At 43.6% G+C, this 17,101-nt stretch overlaps 1 protein-coding gene across 1 annotated transcript; it reads right to left on the reverse strand.

Annotated features, from left to right (window-relative positions):
- Positions 1 to 3,416: 3,416 nt before the first annotated feature.
- On the reverse strand, positions 3,417 to 7,464 carry NUDT15 (nudix hydrolase 15). Its single transcript, XM_067563119.1, has 3 exons — positions 7,235 to 7,464; positions 6,858 to 7,054; positions 3,417 to 5,862 (listed from the first exon to the last, which is right to left on the reverse strand). The coding sequence occupies exons 1-3, from the start codon at positions 7,396 to 7,398 to the stop codon at positions 5,723 to 5,725; spliced, it is 501 nt and encodes a 166-aa protein (XP_067419220.1). The 5' UTR covers positions 7,399 to 7,464; the 3' UTR covers positions 3,417 to 5,722.
- Between the last annotated feature and the right edge of the window lie 9,637 nt (positions 7,465 to 17,101).

Consider the following 17,101-nt stretch of genomic DNA (forward strand, 5'->3'; position numbering starts at 1 on the left):
AGCTTTTTCATTCTGTATATTCCTGTTGGAAAATATATAGGCCCCCTTCGCCTTTGCTCAGTCACTCCTCCCCAAAACATTTCAAGCTGAAAATTGATACTTCCCAGACCCTAGTTTGAGTGACTTAGACTACTTGATGTGAACTATAATGTAATTTTGACAATGATCTAAGCATATTTGTTGTTCACTTTCCTCTTCCCTAATTCTGTTTTACAAAAGACACTAGGCAACCTAAGTAGGTAATCTCTTATCCAGTTACCAAAAGTTTCCCTTAGTCATGCAGGAACAATTACTGCACATACTGTGTCTGCCAAAATCTGACTAACCTGGGCAACACAAGATAGGGAAAGTGTAGAGTTGACTATTGGAGGGGATTGTTTCTATGTGGGCTACTAATGTGAGTCAGACCAGCTGAAATATCTTGTAAATTGCATGTTTGTTGCTGACAAACAAGGCTGTGAACAATGAGAAAATAAGAACCTGACCAAAAAATTAGCATTTCCTTTTCTGATTTGTTGGCTGCTCTGTCAAAGGATTAGATTATATGACTGAACAAAGGTAGGCTGGGAGCAAATTGTACTAAAATCTCATTCTGTGGGCAAATTAGTGATAGAAAGCTAAAGGAGGTGTCATTTGATTAATAAAAATCTAGATAAACATAACTTCAGTGGTGTCATCTCTACAGAAATGGATCATTTGAAAGTCACTTTCTCCCTCAAACAAACCTAGAACAGTTATGTAGATATATATTGAAAAAATGTTTAAACATGAACTGTTTTAATTATTTTAACACAGATGTTATTCTTATGTAAAGGACAGTGAGCTTTAGTAATCCTAGGGATATTAGCAACACAAAATATGGGAGGTCCCACGCTTGCTTTTGTGGGGTGGGTTGGCGCATCAGCTGTTGCCTGTCTCTCCGTGCCTCTACTGCACAGGGAAGGGGAAGGGACCCGGGCCCTATGAATAGCAGCTATGTGCTGCTGCTCGCAGCTGAATTTTCCCCTGGGCTATTTCCCACTCTCTGTTCTCTTGTACCTACCTTGTGGCTCTTGGTCTCGTTCCTCTCCTTGATCACAACACTTTTCCCATACTACTGCCAGTTCTCCTTCCTTTTTCCCCCCCCATCAGGCTGGAGCAGGGGTTTATCAGGACTCTAGCTGAGCCTAGTTGTCCTCAGGTGCTCCTAATTAACCTGTAGTAACCCTTGCTCAAGCTGCAGGGAACAAGGCCCAGAACATTCTGGGGCTTATATCTCCCTTCTATGACCCTCATACTGCTGTCTGGTCCTGCTGTCTCACAAAACCTACCTTTGACAAGGTTTAGGGGAAATGTATAATAATTTAGTTCCCTCTAGTGGAGAACCAGTTGCAGTCTCCAGGGTAAGTACTTTGTTGTAGTCAATAGAGAAGCCAATGCTGTGCATAAGCTGTAAGAGGAATTTCCTACAGGTTTTGGAATGAACTGTTTAACTGGTAGTGGTACATTAAGCATATGCTGCACAGTTGTCATGTATGTGTTGGAAACCTGCCTTTCACTCATGCACTTCTACATGAGGCTTTGCAATAAAATGGCAGCCTTGTGTGCCACTTTCTTACTGTCATACTTTCTGGTGCTAAAGTCACTGCAACCACCAATGCACCACTTAAAGCAATAGTACAGCTCATGAGGTATTGTTGTTTCAAGTTAGGTATCAGCTATGGATCCCTGAAATGCTCATGTACTGCAAGACAAAATGCTTTACCTTAAAAATGTACCGGCTTCAGTTTTCCTATTTCTGTTGATGTCTGTGCTTTCTTCTGCATTTGATAGTGCCATGTCTTTTGAAGATATGGGCTGAGATTCATCTGAGAACAGAATTTCTAAAAACTACATCCATATCAGTTAATCTTCAATAGGTGCTTTAAGAGCCTCTCTGCTAAGCATTTGTTGTTCTTCAGTCCTGTTCAAAGCACGTTTCTCTGTACTTCCCCTCTGCATCAGCCATTGCCACTATTTTCCCATCCATTAGAGCTTCTCCGAGGCTATTTATGAACTCCAGCTGAGTTGGATAGCTTGCAGGAATAAAATCAGTATTTGTTTCCATTGCTTTTACATTGTGATGCAACACATTACATATGTTCTTGGTGTAGGACTCAATGTGATACACACTGGTGTAAGTGAGGGGATGTAACAGGGTTCCACCCAGTGCTTTTGTGCCTCTTGCTGGTTAGTCTGGGGAATCAGCTCTGCAGGTCCTAGCACCCCCACGCGATTGTGTCTTATCCACCATTACATCTCTGCCTTAGGACCCATGTCTCTCCAAAGTCTGCAGCGTTTGCTTCATGACACAGCCCTCTGGCTGTGCCACAATCTGTGCTCTCCCTCCCTTCCGGAGGATTCTACAGTCCCAATCTAGCCACTTCCATCAGTGGCAGCTGCAGCCCACTGTCCAGCTCTTACCTCAGGGCTCTCAGCTGCTCCTTCTCCAGAGCTATCCATTGCTCTGTCCAGGGTGCTGCCCTTCCTCCGCTTGCAGGGCAGCCAGCCTCCCTTCTCAAGCTCCTGGGAGTGCCTACCCTCTCTGCCTGTCTATATAGGGCCTCTTCAGCCCTGATTGACTGTTCCTAGCACAGCCCCCTAGGGTTTTATTAACCCTTTCCAGACTAGTGTGGGGCAGCTGCCCTACCACAGAGGGTCTTTTGGGACAATGCACCTACTTAATTTTACTTCCCATGCAATGTTCTTGCTAACAGCGACTGCTTCGTATAGTTTTTCACCTGTCAAGTACTGAAATTGTAGTTAATGGATGCCATCAGGCTTCCAGCTTATTCCAGAAGCAGCAGATGTTTTTCTCAAAAGGCATGCCATGGGGCCTGCTATAAGGCCAATCTCACTCACAGCTGGCACTTATCCCTAACAAAGTACTGTCAGTTGAGGGCCAATTTAACTTTGTAAGGGCTGCATGTTTGATATGCCTCTATAGGAGTATAAGTTTAAAAATCATCTCTACAACATAATTGTTCTAAGTTTGTCATGTTTGTTCCATTACGTTCATGGGAGAAAGGGCTTTTGAATTATATCCAGTTTGACCCACTTCTGATGAAACTGTATTATCAAATTTTCACCAACCTGAGGACATGGAGCTAAGAGCCAGCAAGTCCCCCCTGCCATGCTGCAGGGGGGGACACCACTGAAATTATGATTCTGTAGATTTTTACTAATCTAATAGCAGCTCCCTTACCTTTCTATCATTAACTTGCCCACAGAATTACAAATACTCACAGACTAAGAGGGGAGATAAACTCCTGTTTAGCCAGCAAAAGATAAAGAAGGCACTAGATGCAGCCTACCTACTCTGCACTTTCACTGGTACTCCAGTGTCTGAGTAGTGCCTTTACGGAATACAGTTTTGACACATTTCAACTGGACACGTGTTATTTTGGGCCTGACATTTTATTATGTAGCTCTCTGCTCACTAGCAACAGAGGCAAATACTACTGGTGAATTAATCCATAGATATAAAACATTTATTTCAACATAAAACCATTTTAAAATTAGGCCCGTCACATTAGTGTTGGGTGTCTCTCAGAAATTAAGATAGTATTGAATCGTTTAATCTCTTCCTTTATTACCCTTAAACTGACGTACAGGAGATCTGTCATTTCTTTTAACAGCCTTGTTTTCTGACATCTGGATGGGATAATTTAATCCCTATACACTACCTATACAGTGTACATAAACTGTTGCCTTCAGAAAGATAACCTTAGGTAACTTTTTGCAAAGGAAAATAACTCATACATAAATACACCATAGTAAGCTTCAATGTCTCTCAAACTTCAAAGCTATTTTTAGCAATAAATAATCTTACTACTTTATAGAGTGAGCATTTTTTTTCCTATAAGAGATTATATATAGTTAAGTAGCACATTTAAAAATTTCCCATGAGAGATTAATTATAATCCACTGTGCCCTACCACCTTCCAACCACATGCCATCTACTTAGTAGTAAAAGCAGTAAGAATCTTTTAAGTAAATGCAGCTGACTCAGATACTTTTAATACTGTTCATTTTAAAATTTAGTTTTATCTGAAAATCGTTATCAATGCTTTTGTCAGTCTTCCTCTACATACATTCTATATAAGCGGTATAGCCAGTATTATCACCCTTACCCCACCCCTCTTTCTGAAAGTATTTTGTGGATACAAAATATACTTTTAAAGACAATGCTGAAGAGAAAAAACTGAACTAGTTCTATGAAGCTTTATTCAATAGATCTTTTAAATCATAATTCATTCTGAAAAATCTTAGACCCTTCATAGTCAATGCCAAAACTCCCACTGACTTCAATGGGACCAGGATTTGGCTCAATCTAAATTCTGATTTTTGGGTAAAATATAATGGAAATCTTTAACTCAGTGTATATTAAATCTTTGCCTTCTGTAGTGTTACATGCTACCAATTCATTTAAATTTGCAGTGTCAAACTGTTTGGTGATTAGGAGTTACGAGAACACCGTGTAATCATAAATGGCCATAGCTTTTCGTACAGTTTAAAGGTGGCTGTACTCCTTATCCAAAAAGTGAAATATTAACAGTCTATATCCAGTAGGAGTGGTCATGTTTATGAACAAGATTTAGAAGTTTTATGGTATCAGTCTGCTATAGCATTCTAGCCCTTCAAAGAGCTAAAATATACAGCAACATAATTCACAATAAAAACTAAGTGCACTTTGCTAAAAAGTTTCTTAAAAAAATCCTATCTTAGAACCATAATTAAGACTCAAAAAAGTCATGTCTGCACTATGACTTGCTTATTTTATTTTCATGCTTAAATATGGAATATTTGAAAGGCAACGTGTTTAACATCATTAAGAATACTTTACAATTAACAGTGTGCTAAATCGGAATCTGTTTGCCTTTTTATACACAACTTTCACTTGTGAGAACAGAAATTACGCATTGGGAGCTTGGCAAGATATCAGATTTTTTTGTATGTTAACATCTTATAGCACAATAAACTCTAACAACTCAGGTTTCATACCAAAAAGGCTTTCCACCAAGTAGGGTCCTAGAACTTTCACCCATTCCTGTAAGTTAGGATACCTTCCCCCCACCCATTATATTCCTGCTTTCCTTTTCAGCACTGAGCATGCTGTTGCAGCCAGTACAAGGCATACTCAGCATAATCACAAAAAACTTTCCATGTGGAAGCTAGTGGTATCAACTCAAATGTTAAGTTAAGGTCTAGAAGTTGTGCTCACAACTATGACTGTAGGGTGGCACCAAACAAACCTTTACTTGAAAATGAAAAACAAGAAACTGAATGAAAAAAGGGGAAGCTAAGTTTCTCCCAGGGCCTGCCCCTGAAAACCCTTCTCTAGTAAGTAGTTTTATATGAGTAGTTCCACAGACATCGATGGGGCATTTATAAAAGTTTATAGGACAAGACACTATACTTCTAGCAAAAATACACAGAATCCTGTAAAATTAAAAAAACCCAAAAACATTTAATCTTTTTACTTAGAGAACATGTCTAATATCAAATGGCTCCAAAAGGAGTCCCATCTAGTCTTGGGATACAACTTGAGGTTAAAAGATGATAAAGCACTGCAATATTTTTCTGACTTTGGCAGGGGCAGAATAGTGGAGGGCACAGGATATCTGTCTTTTACATATAAAAACAGGTCTCTCTGTAGGAATAAATACTTATTACACAATATACAATGAATTTTCTACACCGTCTAGTGGTGATTTCCTGTGTATCCCCTGAGATGATCAAGGTCTTCTGTAAAAGGACTGTAACCTTGTTCCTTTAGACAGCGTAAAGGCCAGAACAGCTGATCTGGTGGAGGAAATTCTTCCCATTTAACCCATTCCCAACCTGTCCAAAAAAAAAAAAAAAGAGGAAAAAGTGTCAGCCTCTAAAACAACTAGAGAGGCAATACCATCCCTATACATTTACAAGGACAGCACTAGTGCGGAAATTACATCTGCAACATATATGTAATATCCTGTACTATACCAAACAATCAGAAATAATGGCAACAGAAAATTCTGTGAATTTTCTGGAGATGTGTATCCTTGTCCTTTATTCAAAGTGATTCAGGTGGGACAATTTAAAGATTCCTCCCCCTTCCCCAATCCCCTGCAGTGCTGTGTTGGCACTGTTCTCTGTTAGGGCTTACAGGTTAGCACAAAGTGAGAAGTCAGGGGTGATGATGTATCCTTGCTTTGGATCTGATCTTAAATGCAGCTCTCCTAAAACTAGAGCTGTGATTTCTACAAATCTTGGGATGAAGAAGGGGCTATTGTTAGTAGGCAGACTGCTCACTATACTACAGGGCTCCTACATAAGCTGATTTAGTTCCTTTATCCCAGTGGCACCAAAGCTGCTAGGATGGATCATGCAAAGTGACTATTTCCCTTTCAGCTGATTATCTCCCTAGTGTTCAGGACCTCAGAGACCCTAGACTGTCCTAAATGATCTCTGGATCCATTTATATACGTGATTGCACTTTTGGATCTGGTGTTCACAGTGGAAATGGAGCAGAGGAGCTACCCGTTATCCTGGAACAACGACTCCCCCCACCCCGCCGGCTGTGCGTGAAGGAGCCGGTGTAAGGGTCTCCCCGGGGATGCTACCGACACTGCGGCGGGCGGGCGCCTCTCAACACTTGTCGTCAGCAAGTCTGCCCCTGGGCCAGTCCTGAAAGCAGCTTGTGCGCGGCGCAGCGGGCAGCCCCAGCGCTCGCGGGGGTCCTGGCCCCTCCCCTCCCAGTACTACGGGGTGGGTTTGTGTGTGTGTGGGGGGGCAGGTAGCGCGGTCCTGGCCCCCGGGTACCGCAGCGGGCTCGCTCCCGGCCTGGCCCCTCTTACTCTCGTTCTTCTCCGGCTCGCGGTTCCTGGGCTCGGGCTCGCGCGCAGTGTCCACCTCCCCCTTCATCAGGACGGTGACGTAGTGGTACCGGTCCGGGGCGCTGACCGCGTTCACCACCGAGGCGAAGCGCACGTTCTTCAGGTGCAGCGCGGCCTCCTCCAGGCTCTCCCTCTCGGCGCACAGCGCCAGGCTCTCCCTGCGGGCACGGCACAGCACGGCACGTGCGGTGAGAGCGCTGCGCCACACGCCGGCGCGCCCGCGGGCGGGAGACCCTGACCACACAGGCAGCACGGCCGCGGTGTCTCGCTCACCTGGCGCGCGCGCGCCCGCGGTGGTGGACGGGGGAGGGGCGGGGAGGACGGCGCGCGACTCCTACCCGAATTCCAAGTGTCCTCCGGGGAGCTGGTAGGTGCCGCCGCCGACGGCGCCTCTCCTCTTGCCCAGGAGAACGCAGTTGGGGTGGGCGGGGCTGGTGATCACCACCCCCACGCCGACCCCGGGCCGCGGCTGCACCCGCTCGCTCACCAGACCAGCCGCCATGCTGCAGCCGGCGAGTCACGATCACGTGACCGCATGGCGCTCCCCTCTGCCGGTTGCCCCGCCCCCTTCCCGCTCGCAGGCTATGGCGAACAGTCAGGGAGTGACCTTGATTAGGCTCCGCCCATCCCATGAGCCTAGGTGACGCAGTATACGCCGTTGCCATTTGCCGGCAGTTTCGAAACGGCGCATGAGCGAGGCGCAACGTCGGCAATGAAAGATCGCTCGTGGCCGCTGCGTCGTCCCCGCGCCTGCGCACTAGTGGCAGCCTGAAGCTGTTGGCGAGGGTTAGTGTGGCGGGGGAGTCCTGCTGTTGCAGAAGGTCAATGGGGCGGGACTCAGAGCCCCGCCCAGGCCCGAATCATCCCCTCGCCTCAGGCCCGGCCCCAGCCAGTCCCGCCCAGTCCAAGTGCAGCCCTTGGGGTGTACCGCGGTGCTATCGAGCTCCTCTAAACAGCGGGCAACAGAGTCTGACTCGCAGCAAGGGCAGGATGCGGGCAGCGGCTGCAGCAAATGTTACTGAGCATGCTCAGTACAGTCCGAATCACAAAATCTGTCTGCCAGTTTGTGGCGCGACAACCGCCGTAACGGGCGATGCAATTCGGCTTTCTAGAGCTGTCTCGAATTTCGCTGTACAAAATATCCTGGGGATAGTCAGGAGAATGGGAGATAACCCGTCCGGAGCGGATGCTAGACATAAGCAGACTAAGCAATTGCTTAGGGCTCTAAGTAGCTCCAGGGGGCCCCCATTCACTTTTTTAGTATGTGTTGTGTGTTGTGTGTGGGGGGGGGAGTCCCCAAAATATTCCTACTTAGGACCCCCAGTGGGCTAGCACCGCTTCTGACCCCATCACATCCCCCCATTCAAGTTAGCGCTGAAGTACAGTATGGCAATTTAAATATTAACTATTTAAGTGCTTATCATTTTAGCAGAGACATTCAGAGACGCTTATTCCACAATCCCAAACTAGTCAGTGGCCAAAGCCTCCAGCATCTCCCTAAACCAGCGGTTCTCAACCTTTTTTTCCTGAGTACCACTCGGGTCAGGTACAGTCAGGTCAAGTACCGCTTCACCTGACTGTACCTGGCCCGAGTGGAACTCGGTAAATAAGCGGGGGGGGGGGACACTTTCGGTGGCGGCGGGGGTGCGTGGAGGGATCAATGCCCGCCGCCGAAACCCTGCCGCCGTTTGACTGTTTTCGGCGGCAGGATGGGTGGGACTTTTGGCGGCAGCAGGGTTTCTCTCGGCGGCGGCGGCGGGGGGGGGGATTTGGCGGCGGAATCGGCAGCGAGGACTTGAGAACCGCGGAGTTGAGAACCACTGCCCTAAACAATTTCTCCAGGGTAGCCACGTGGCTTTTTGAAAAGGGCTAATGCAGAGTCAGGATAAATTAACTGAATGTAATATAAACACTGAAAACACAAGGGAGACTGTGTTGTGATTGTATTGTTCATTTTCATATCTAAATTTTTAAAATTTCGTTTTTCTAATTTACCTGAAGCTGCCACAGAATTTCCAATCTGCTTCAACAGCATGCTACAGAAATGAAGGGGTCTTGTTTGCAGAATTTAGGTCACATTTATTGCAGAGAATACGGGGATTTGATAATATAACAAGTGTATGTGTGTATCATTTCTTCCAAGATGTGTATATGCATCACTGCCCTCTACCTGGTGGAGTATAAGACCTGTTCAAGAGTGGGCATCTCACACTCCTGTGGCTAGATATTACTAAACCAATTACAACGCTGACATCTTCAAAGCATGTATAAATATATTGCTTTCTAGCAGATGCAGTTTAGAGAGCAAATAAATCTTAATTACTACTACTGGAGTGTGAATGTTTCACAGGTTACTGCTAATATAGAAAATAAGACATTTTAAGATAGTCAGCTGACTAGGACATATCTGTACAATATGGAACAGGGAAAATCACTAAAGAAATCATTTAAAAAATTCAGTCCAAAATCTATTCTATTAATTCTATAAAAAATAAAATAAATCAGCTCCTCGGTTAATCTTAATATTTGAGTCATAAACTAACAGAAGTAAAAAAAGCAATGAGCTGTTGCAACATCTTTTTTTAGGTGAAACATCAAACCAAGGTCTGATTGTTTGTGAGCATTAAAGTCCCATTGTACTTTTGTAAGAAGAGGGTGTTAAGCCTGGAATTCTAGCCACAGCTAACTCAAATACATATATTTGGCTTGTTTTAACTCCTGCTGCAGTTTAAGTTGGATCCTTCTCTTTGGGCTGCCATCTTGATGTGGTGAAGAAGCTTGCGTATAATAAAGACCATAAGAGTGATGCCATCAGGAGTCTTGCACTCCTGGTAGGGTCATCCATGGCAGTAAGGTAGAAAGCGAGGTACCAGACAAAGTTGCAGCCCAAGACTTCAACAGTAAAGCAGACGGATGAAGTAGGATTATCTCTCAACAGCTGCAAAGACAAATGAAAGCTGTAATGGAAGAGAAACCCCCAGTTGTCTTGGACTTCCTTTCCACCACTGGATACAGGTGCCTCTTCTGTCAAGATATGTGTGACTGCTGGTGCGCAGCAGCTCCCGCACATTAAAGTGCTCACACACAGGCTTCTTTCACAAATTTTTTCCATCCTCCACCCACAAAAGTCCTACGGCAATGGAGACAGGTGAAGTGATCCCTAGTCACAGACCCAAATGCAGGCGGTGACTGCAAGATGGTCATAATGTGCCCCGGGACTGGGATGGGGGTATTTTTGGCAGAAGCGGTCATGCCTGATCCGGCCTTTTTAGGAACCCCTCTGTTCACCCCATACAGGGAAGGGACTAGAAAAGATGCCCCAAACATAGGCTATCCCACAATACCCAACTGGATAACAGCATCCAGAGGGATCAAACTCAATGCCATCGAAAATCAGGTGAAAAAGTGCTGGGCAATTAAAAATCTGACTGAAAAATGTGCCTTATGGCATTCAACTGGTCAAAAAAGAGGTGCATATGCCCCAAAACCTGATGCCAAAGAAGAACAGAAAGAATCCTTCTACACTCTAATATATGGAGTAGCACCATTGGGAAGGAAGGAATTGGGCAAGACCAATTCCAATGGCATCCTTCTACTAAGCAAATGCGCAGAGCATGGCTTTGTGATCACAAACACAATCTTCAGACAAAGCAACAAGTATAAAACAACTTAGCGACATCCCCATTCAAAATAGTGGCATTTCTTGCACTAAGTCATTGTAAGAACATAGGCTCTAAGAGACATCCAAATCACCCGTGTCATGGGAGGAGCTGACGATTGCTGGACTGACCACCCTGGTGAGGTCAGTCATGTCTATCAGGATTGCACCAAAACATAGAAAGCAATCCAAATCACTCAGAAAGCAATATTATAATCAAAGGCTTAAATCCTCAGGTGCAACAAGTGTACATCTGGAAATGACAATACAAGCGTCAAAGATTGGGAAACTCTAAAACAGACCATCCGTGAGGCTTGTGAATAATCCATTGGCCTTGCTACCTGCTGCCATCAGGACTGGTATCATGACAACAACACTGAAACCACAGCCCTCTTGGACCAGAAGAGAAGAGCTTTCTGCGACTGGCAAAACCATCCATCATCTAGTCAGAAGCAGAGCTTTTTCCATCAGCTTAAAGCTGAAGTTCAAGAAGGATCTGAGAAATCAAAAACAAATGGTGGGAGGACAAAGCAAAAGAAATTCAAGCATTCGCTAACAGACAAGATATGCAGAGCTTTTTCTATCAGACTCTGTACAGACCAAGTTCATGTAGCCTCACACTGCTGAGATCTGAAGATGACAGTACTCTTCTTAACAACAAAGATTCCATTAAAGAGCGCTGGAAGGTGTTACCAGATTTGCCTGTCACCTTGGGGTATGCTCATTTATTAGGGTTATTTTCCTGGAAGGGGGTGTGTGATTCTATTAATGTACTGCTTGTGTTACCTGGGGTGTGTGATTCTACTAATGTACTGTTGGTGTTACTTGTGTGTTCATATGGTTACAAGTCCCCTCCCAATGGAGCTATCCTGCAGGACCTAAGGTTTTCAGGGCTGGGTTCCTTCAGCCCCAGATTCAAATAAACCCTCCACATATACACACACACACATTCCAGATTAACTGAGTGCATCTGAGCGGACTGGGCTATTTGCACTTTCAGCTGACCCCTTATATGTCCCTGAACTCAGCAGGCTGGGTGACACAGGACTTTCAGCAGCCACCCTTATATGCCCCCTTGCACTGCACCAGATAGAGCACACTTCTGAGCAGGCTGGGTCCAAACAGTACTTTCAGCTGCCACCCTTATATGCCCCTGGACTCCACAGGCTAGGCAGAGTAGCACTTCTCAGCTGCCTCTCACCACCCTACAATTGTTCTAGTAGTAAACCCCTTGATGAGCAAACCCCACAGGATTTTTGGGCACTCCAGGGATCTTTGGCTTAGGTAAAAGAAGCCTTGTTGCAGAGCAAGATAGGGAACCCAAGAACACAAAGGAGTAAATGAAGTTTGGAGAGAGAGACTGGCAACGAGCGTGATTATAACAGTTAGTTTATTGCCAGGTATATAAAATTTATGATACTAATAGTAATACCATACAAGGAGAAAAAAACAATCAAACGCTTACAATACTACACAATTTCAGTTGGGATATTGGAGAAAGCTATCCCAGGTTTGATTACAAAAGTAGAAAGTTATACCTGGACTAAGAGAGAGAGAGAGAGAGTGTTGGGGGTAAATGGGGGTGGGGGGGGGGGGGTCTCACCACTCCGTGCAGCTCACAGGTTCCCAGGAGACAGGCTTTTCATCTTAGGGTCCAGAGCGCTTGAGACAGGCAGAGCCCCCAACATGATCAGTCAGGAAAAGGGGAAGTCCCAGTGGAGCTGATGCAGCATTTGGATCTAGGCATCAGAACCAGAGGTTTGAACTTGGGTAGGGGTTTTTATAGGGAAGACACAATGGTTCAAGGGAGAACACCAGGTTTGTTTATGGGTAAACAATGACTCAAGGGAGTATACCAGAGTGGTTTTCTTTATGCTGGACAATAGGAGCTGATCACTCCTCGTTATGGGCAGTATTCCTTGAGGGAGCTCACAATGCAATCAGGCAGATTCAGTGTTTTGGATATCAATAACTAGATATAGTCTGATAACTGCGGAGCTGGGTGTGTGCCGGAGTGGGTTCATTAACATCAGATGCAGAGATCTTCCATCACACAGTGTGTCCCTGCTTTGCCAATCCCAGAGTTCAGTGCGGTTCCTGCTTTGGAGCTTGGTTCTCCATTCAGTATGCTAATTCTGGTTCCATCTTCGATGTAGATGAGGCTTCTGTTCTCTATTTGATGTGCTAATTCAGATGCCTCCTTTTTATGTCTTTGATGTAGATGAGGCTAGGGGAGTTGCCTTAATCCTATCACCCTTGTTTGGAGGGGTTTAGGTGTGTCTCCCACTGCCTTTTCATTGCTTTTGGTTTCTGGTTCAAGCAGAGGCTGGGGAGGGGGATTCAGGAGAGCCAGAGAGAGTAGGGGTTTTGTGCCGTGGTTCCCCAAGAACACAGAGCTGACAGGTAACAAAGGAACACTAGCAAAAGTTTCTAAATTGAGAATTGACTGTGACTAATGACACCATTGACTCCATCCCTCAGCACCCAGTTTGGGAAACTCTCCTAACCCACCTCCACCTGAGGCAGTTCGTAAAGCAATTAAGCAAATGAAGAACAATACAACAACAGGTTCTGATGGCATAGCAACTGAAGTACTGAAAGTGGGGGAAGAAACACTGACAAGCAAGCTACATTTGCTGTTCCTCAAAATCTGGCACACTGAAGAAATCCCCGCTGATTTACGCAATGCTAATATCGTCACCATTTTTAAAAAGAGAGTTAGGGCTGACTACGTCAACTATCGAGGCATTGACCTCCTTTCCATCGCTGGGAAGATTCTTGCTAAAATCTTATTGAATCATCTGCTTTAAGTTGGATCCAGTATGTTTCTCTGTCTGCCATAAACTATTGTGAAGCATTATTGTGCCTGCTCTTGCATCTATTGGTTGGACTCCCATTGTCTAAGGAGCTGGATTAGACCTGTAAAGAGTTGCTTTATTTCACCCTGTAGGTATTGTAGTGGTGGGGAAAGCGATTCCTAGATGATATATTCTTGTATGCCATGTTGATGAGCATGGTATATACTTATAGATAGCAAAACAATGAGAGTTCTGTGGCACCTTAAAGACTAACAAATTTATTTGGGCATAAGCTTTCGTGGGCAGGAACCCACTTCATCAGATGCAAGTGGGTTTCTGCCCATGAAAGCTTATGCCCAAATAAATATGTTAGTCTTTAAGGTGCCACAGAACTCTTGTTGTTTTGCTGAAAACAGACTAACATGGCTACCCCTCTGGAACTTATAGATAGGTTATGTATAAATGAATTTGAAGACATACTTTTACTTATATGGATTTAAACGGTATTTTCCTCATTCAATTTAATGGGAGCAGGAACAGGTCTTAAGGCCTTGATCCTGGTAACACTTATTGAGTACTTCAAGTCAATGGGATTATTCATGTGCTTAAAGTTAAGGATATATGTAAGTGTTTACAAGATGAGGGCCTGAATTTGTAAAGTACTTTGCAGTCTCTCAGTATGAAAGGTGATATAGAAATACAAACTCTGTATAGAGATGATTGTTACTATTGGTGGAGTGGGCAGCAATGTATATAATTAAGGTTGCCTATTATTTTCTGTTATAACTCCCTGCTTTCAGTTGCTTATAACTTTATCACACTATAACCATTTGCACAAAAAACTGTTTGCTCTTTGCCGCAGGCTGAATTATTTTGGAAAGTTTCAGCAAAAACAGTTTAGCTGTTTTCAAGAATAAAATGTGGGAAATATACATAATTTTGCTTTATCCAGGGTTTTGGAGCAGAAACTTTAAATTGGGTGTGAGGGTGGTCCTGGAACCAAAGAATGAAAATCCACTCAGATTTGCTGTCTAAATCTCTGAAAATCATCATATGCACATGTTCATTAGAGCTTTTGAGAAGCTGGTCCTAATATGTCTGAGCATTCCACCCCCAGCAAAGACTGCTCTAATGCCACAGAGCTCCATAATACACCAGTCACACTGAGCCTGAACCCAGGCACAGAGCTAGCGTTCCAGATGGAGGAGACAAAGTAGCAGAAAAGTCACGTCTGTTACTCCTTTGGCTTAGGTAAGACAAGGGTTAAAGTATGGGGAATCTGGGAAGGTGCAACTTCCCCTTCTGCTAAACGGGTTCATTATGATTCCACAAGGTGGAATTTTTGTTCTTTCAGTTTGCTTTTTCAAAAAGCTACAGAATTGCATTGAAAATGTAAGTTAAAAGAATATTAAGGTTACAAAGTCATAACTCAGTAGTTACAAAATGCCAATATTAAAGTTGCCTATGCCCCATTAGTTTGATCCCCTTGTGCATATGCCCGCCCTTAAAGGAGTGGGCCCCAATTTAGACAGCGAACACATCAATTATCACAGCCTAGTGGGTGCTGGGAAGGAGTGGGATGACAAAAGGGGAGAAGGAGATGTTAGCTATTTGTGCTACCTGCCACAATTCTTTAGAGTTTGTGAAATGTATATATTTTTGCAATAATAGAGGAAAAACAAATGGGAAAACACATTTTGCCCCAGTCTTTCAAAAACCATAGGAATAAAATTAAATGTATCAGTCTTTATTATATTGCTGTGGTTTGGCAATGTTCTATATTGATTTCCAGTAGTGGATAGAGGTTTTAACCATTTCTCATGCCTCAATTACCCCATCTGTAAAATGAGGATAATGAGATTGCCCTCCTTTGTAAACTGTTTTTGAGATTCATAGATGAAAAGCTAGGAGACTGGTCAGAGGTAAAATTTGTGGTGCCTAAAGTAAATGGATAATAAAGCAGCTTTCAGTCTGCAAATTGTCTATGTTTTGGGGGTTTGGTGTGTTGATGGAGAAACCAATGCTCAGATTATAGCGGGCAGTAAGAAAATATAAGGAAAAATACTATCCATCTGCAACTGAAATAGTGGAAGTTACATGAATGAGTCACTTATGCTGAAGAGTGTCCACATAGTGCAAAAGAAACTTTACAAAAGTTAGCCTAGTTATTTTACCTTTGCTTATGCCCTGATTTTAGCTTTATTACAATTTTACATTCTACATGATTCTATACAATCCTAGTTTTATATTAAGAATCCAGGCAATAGTTCTTCATATCCTTTTCATATCAGAAGGCTGTATGAATTTCTACACCGTAGACTTTCTTATTATAGAAAATCCTTTCTTTTAATATTGTAATTTGCAAAGGGCCCAGTTAGGGAAAAAGTTTGACTTCTATAACCTTCATTGACTGTCAGGAACTCCAATCCTCTTCTAAGGACCAGAACAATCTATTTTTATTACTGATGGAGTTTGAATTTCTGCCTCTGGTTGCATTGTTAGGACTGCCTTGCAAGAAGATGTCTTCTGACCCCCAAAGTAGCCAAACTTGATGATTGTTCCTAGAGTATAATGATGTGCGCACACAGTGGAGAGCTCATAGAGATCAACTCATAGCACCACTGCAGCTGTACAGTATTAAAGAGGAACACTTTACTGTAATTGTACTGTCAGAATGAGCTTGGGCTGTGAGACAGAACTGCTGAGTTTTATTTTCTGCTTTGCTGCTATCTTACTACATGAACTTGGACATATAACCCAGGTTTCTCGATTCCCAATATTGTTTTTAAGCACAATACCAGGATGCCCCTCCTGTATACATGTGCCAAGTACTATCTCTCAACACGAGCCCTGCTATTAAACCCACTCCTATTGAATTATTTATTTAATTGTATTGTCTACCTCTCCCCAGAAGGGGGTGCCAAATCTAACAGCCTCCCTGTGTAAGTTGTCCTTGCACTTTTAAGATAAGACTTCTTGAAGCTGTAAGGAACAGATGCCAGATGGGGGAGTGACTTACAAGAGACTGGAGAAACATGGTGCATCAAAATGGGTGATGGTGGAAGGGTTGATAGATATGAGGGCAGCAGTTTTGGAAGGATTGATGGATTTTGGTGGGGAAAGAGTCTGGAACTGATGGATTTTTGCAGGGAAGGAAAGTATTTTATGAACAAAATATACGTATTACTGAGGTGGAAATTTTTTGAGGATCCCTTGCTAAATTTTGGCAATACATTACTGCATTATGGGACCAAATACATCCATACAGAATAATTCTTCGAGCTTCTGAAAGTACCAGATGCACCCTAGCATTCCACTGAGTTCAACAAAATGTTAATGCATAATGACAGCATATCAGGTACAGTGAAGGGCCAGGAGCAAAGCAATTAAGCAACAGTTACTGTGCCCCCTAAAGTAGTTGCTATTGCAGAAGCTGCTTTAATCCACATTAGACTTATTTGTGGCAAAAAAATGCAACCCATCCTGTTATTTTAGTATTGTGCATTTTCAGTTCATAACCACATCAATTAGTTACAGCTCCAATATTGCTTTCCTTCAGTTTAGATCTAGCATTGACATACATAATTTATGGAAACAAGATGATCCCTGTACATTCTTCCCTGCCCACTATGTGTGGAATGCCCTTCTCATTACAGTTTGCCAAGCCACCTCTCTTTCTTAGTTTAAGATTTGCTTTAAAAGAAAAATGCTTCTTCCAAGTGATTTGCAATCTATTTTCAGCTCTGGAT

Source organism: Emydura macquarii, unplaced genomic scaffold, assembly GCF_026122565.2.
Source record: "Emydura macquarii macquarii isolate MOO-44397 ecotype Brisbane River unplaced genomic scaffold, CSIRO-AGI_Emac_v2 contig_2473, whole genome shotgun sequence".
Lineage (NCBI taxonomy): Eukaryota > Metazoa > Chordata > Testudines > Chelidae > Emydura > Emydura macquarii.

What these genes read in the sequence shown, in the direction of transcription:
- NUDT15 (XM_067563119.1), bottom strand. Translation starts at nt 7,398, where the DNA reads ATGGCGGCTGGTCTGGTGAGCGAGCGGGTGCAGCCGCGGCCCGGGGTC. An exon ending in GGAGGACACTTGGAATTCGG is followed by an intron (nt 7,055 to 7,234) that starts GTAGGAGTCGCG and finishes CCGTGCCCGCAG; the next exon opens with GGAGAGCCTGGCGCTGTGCG. An exon ending in CGAGCCGGAGAAGAACGAGA is followed by an intron (nt 5,863 to 6,857) that starts GTAAGAGGGGCC and finishes TTTTTTGGACAG; the next exon opens with GTTGGGAATGGGTTAAATGG.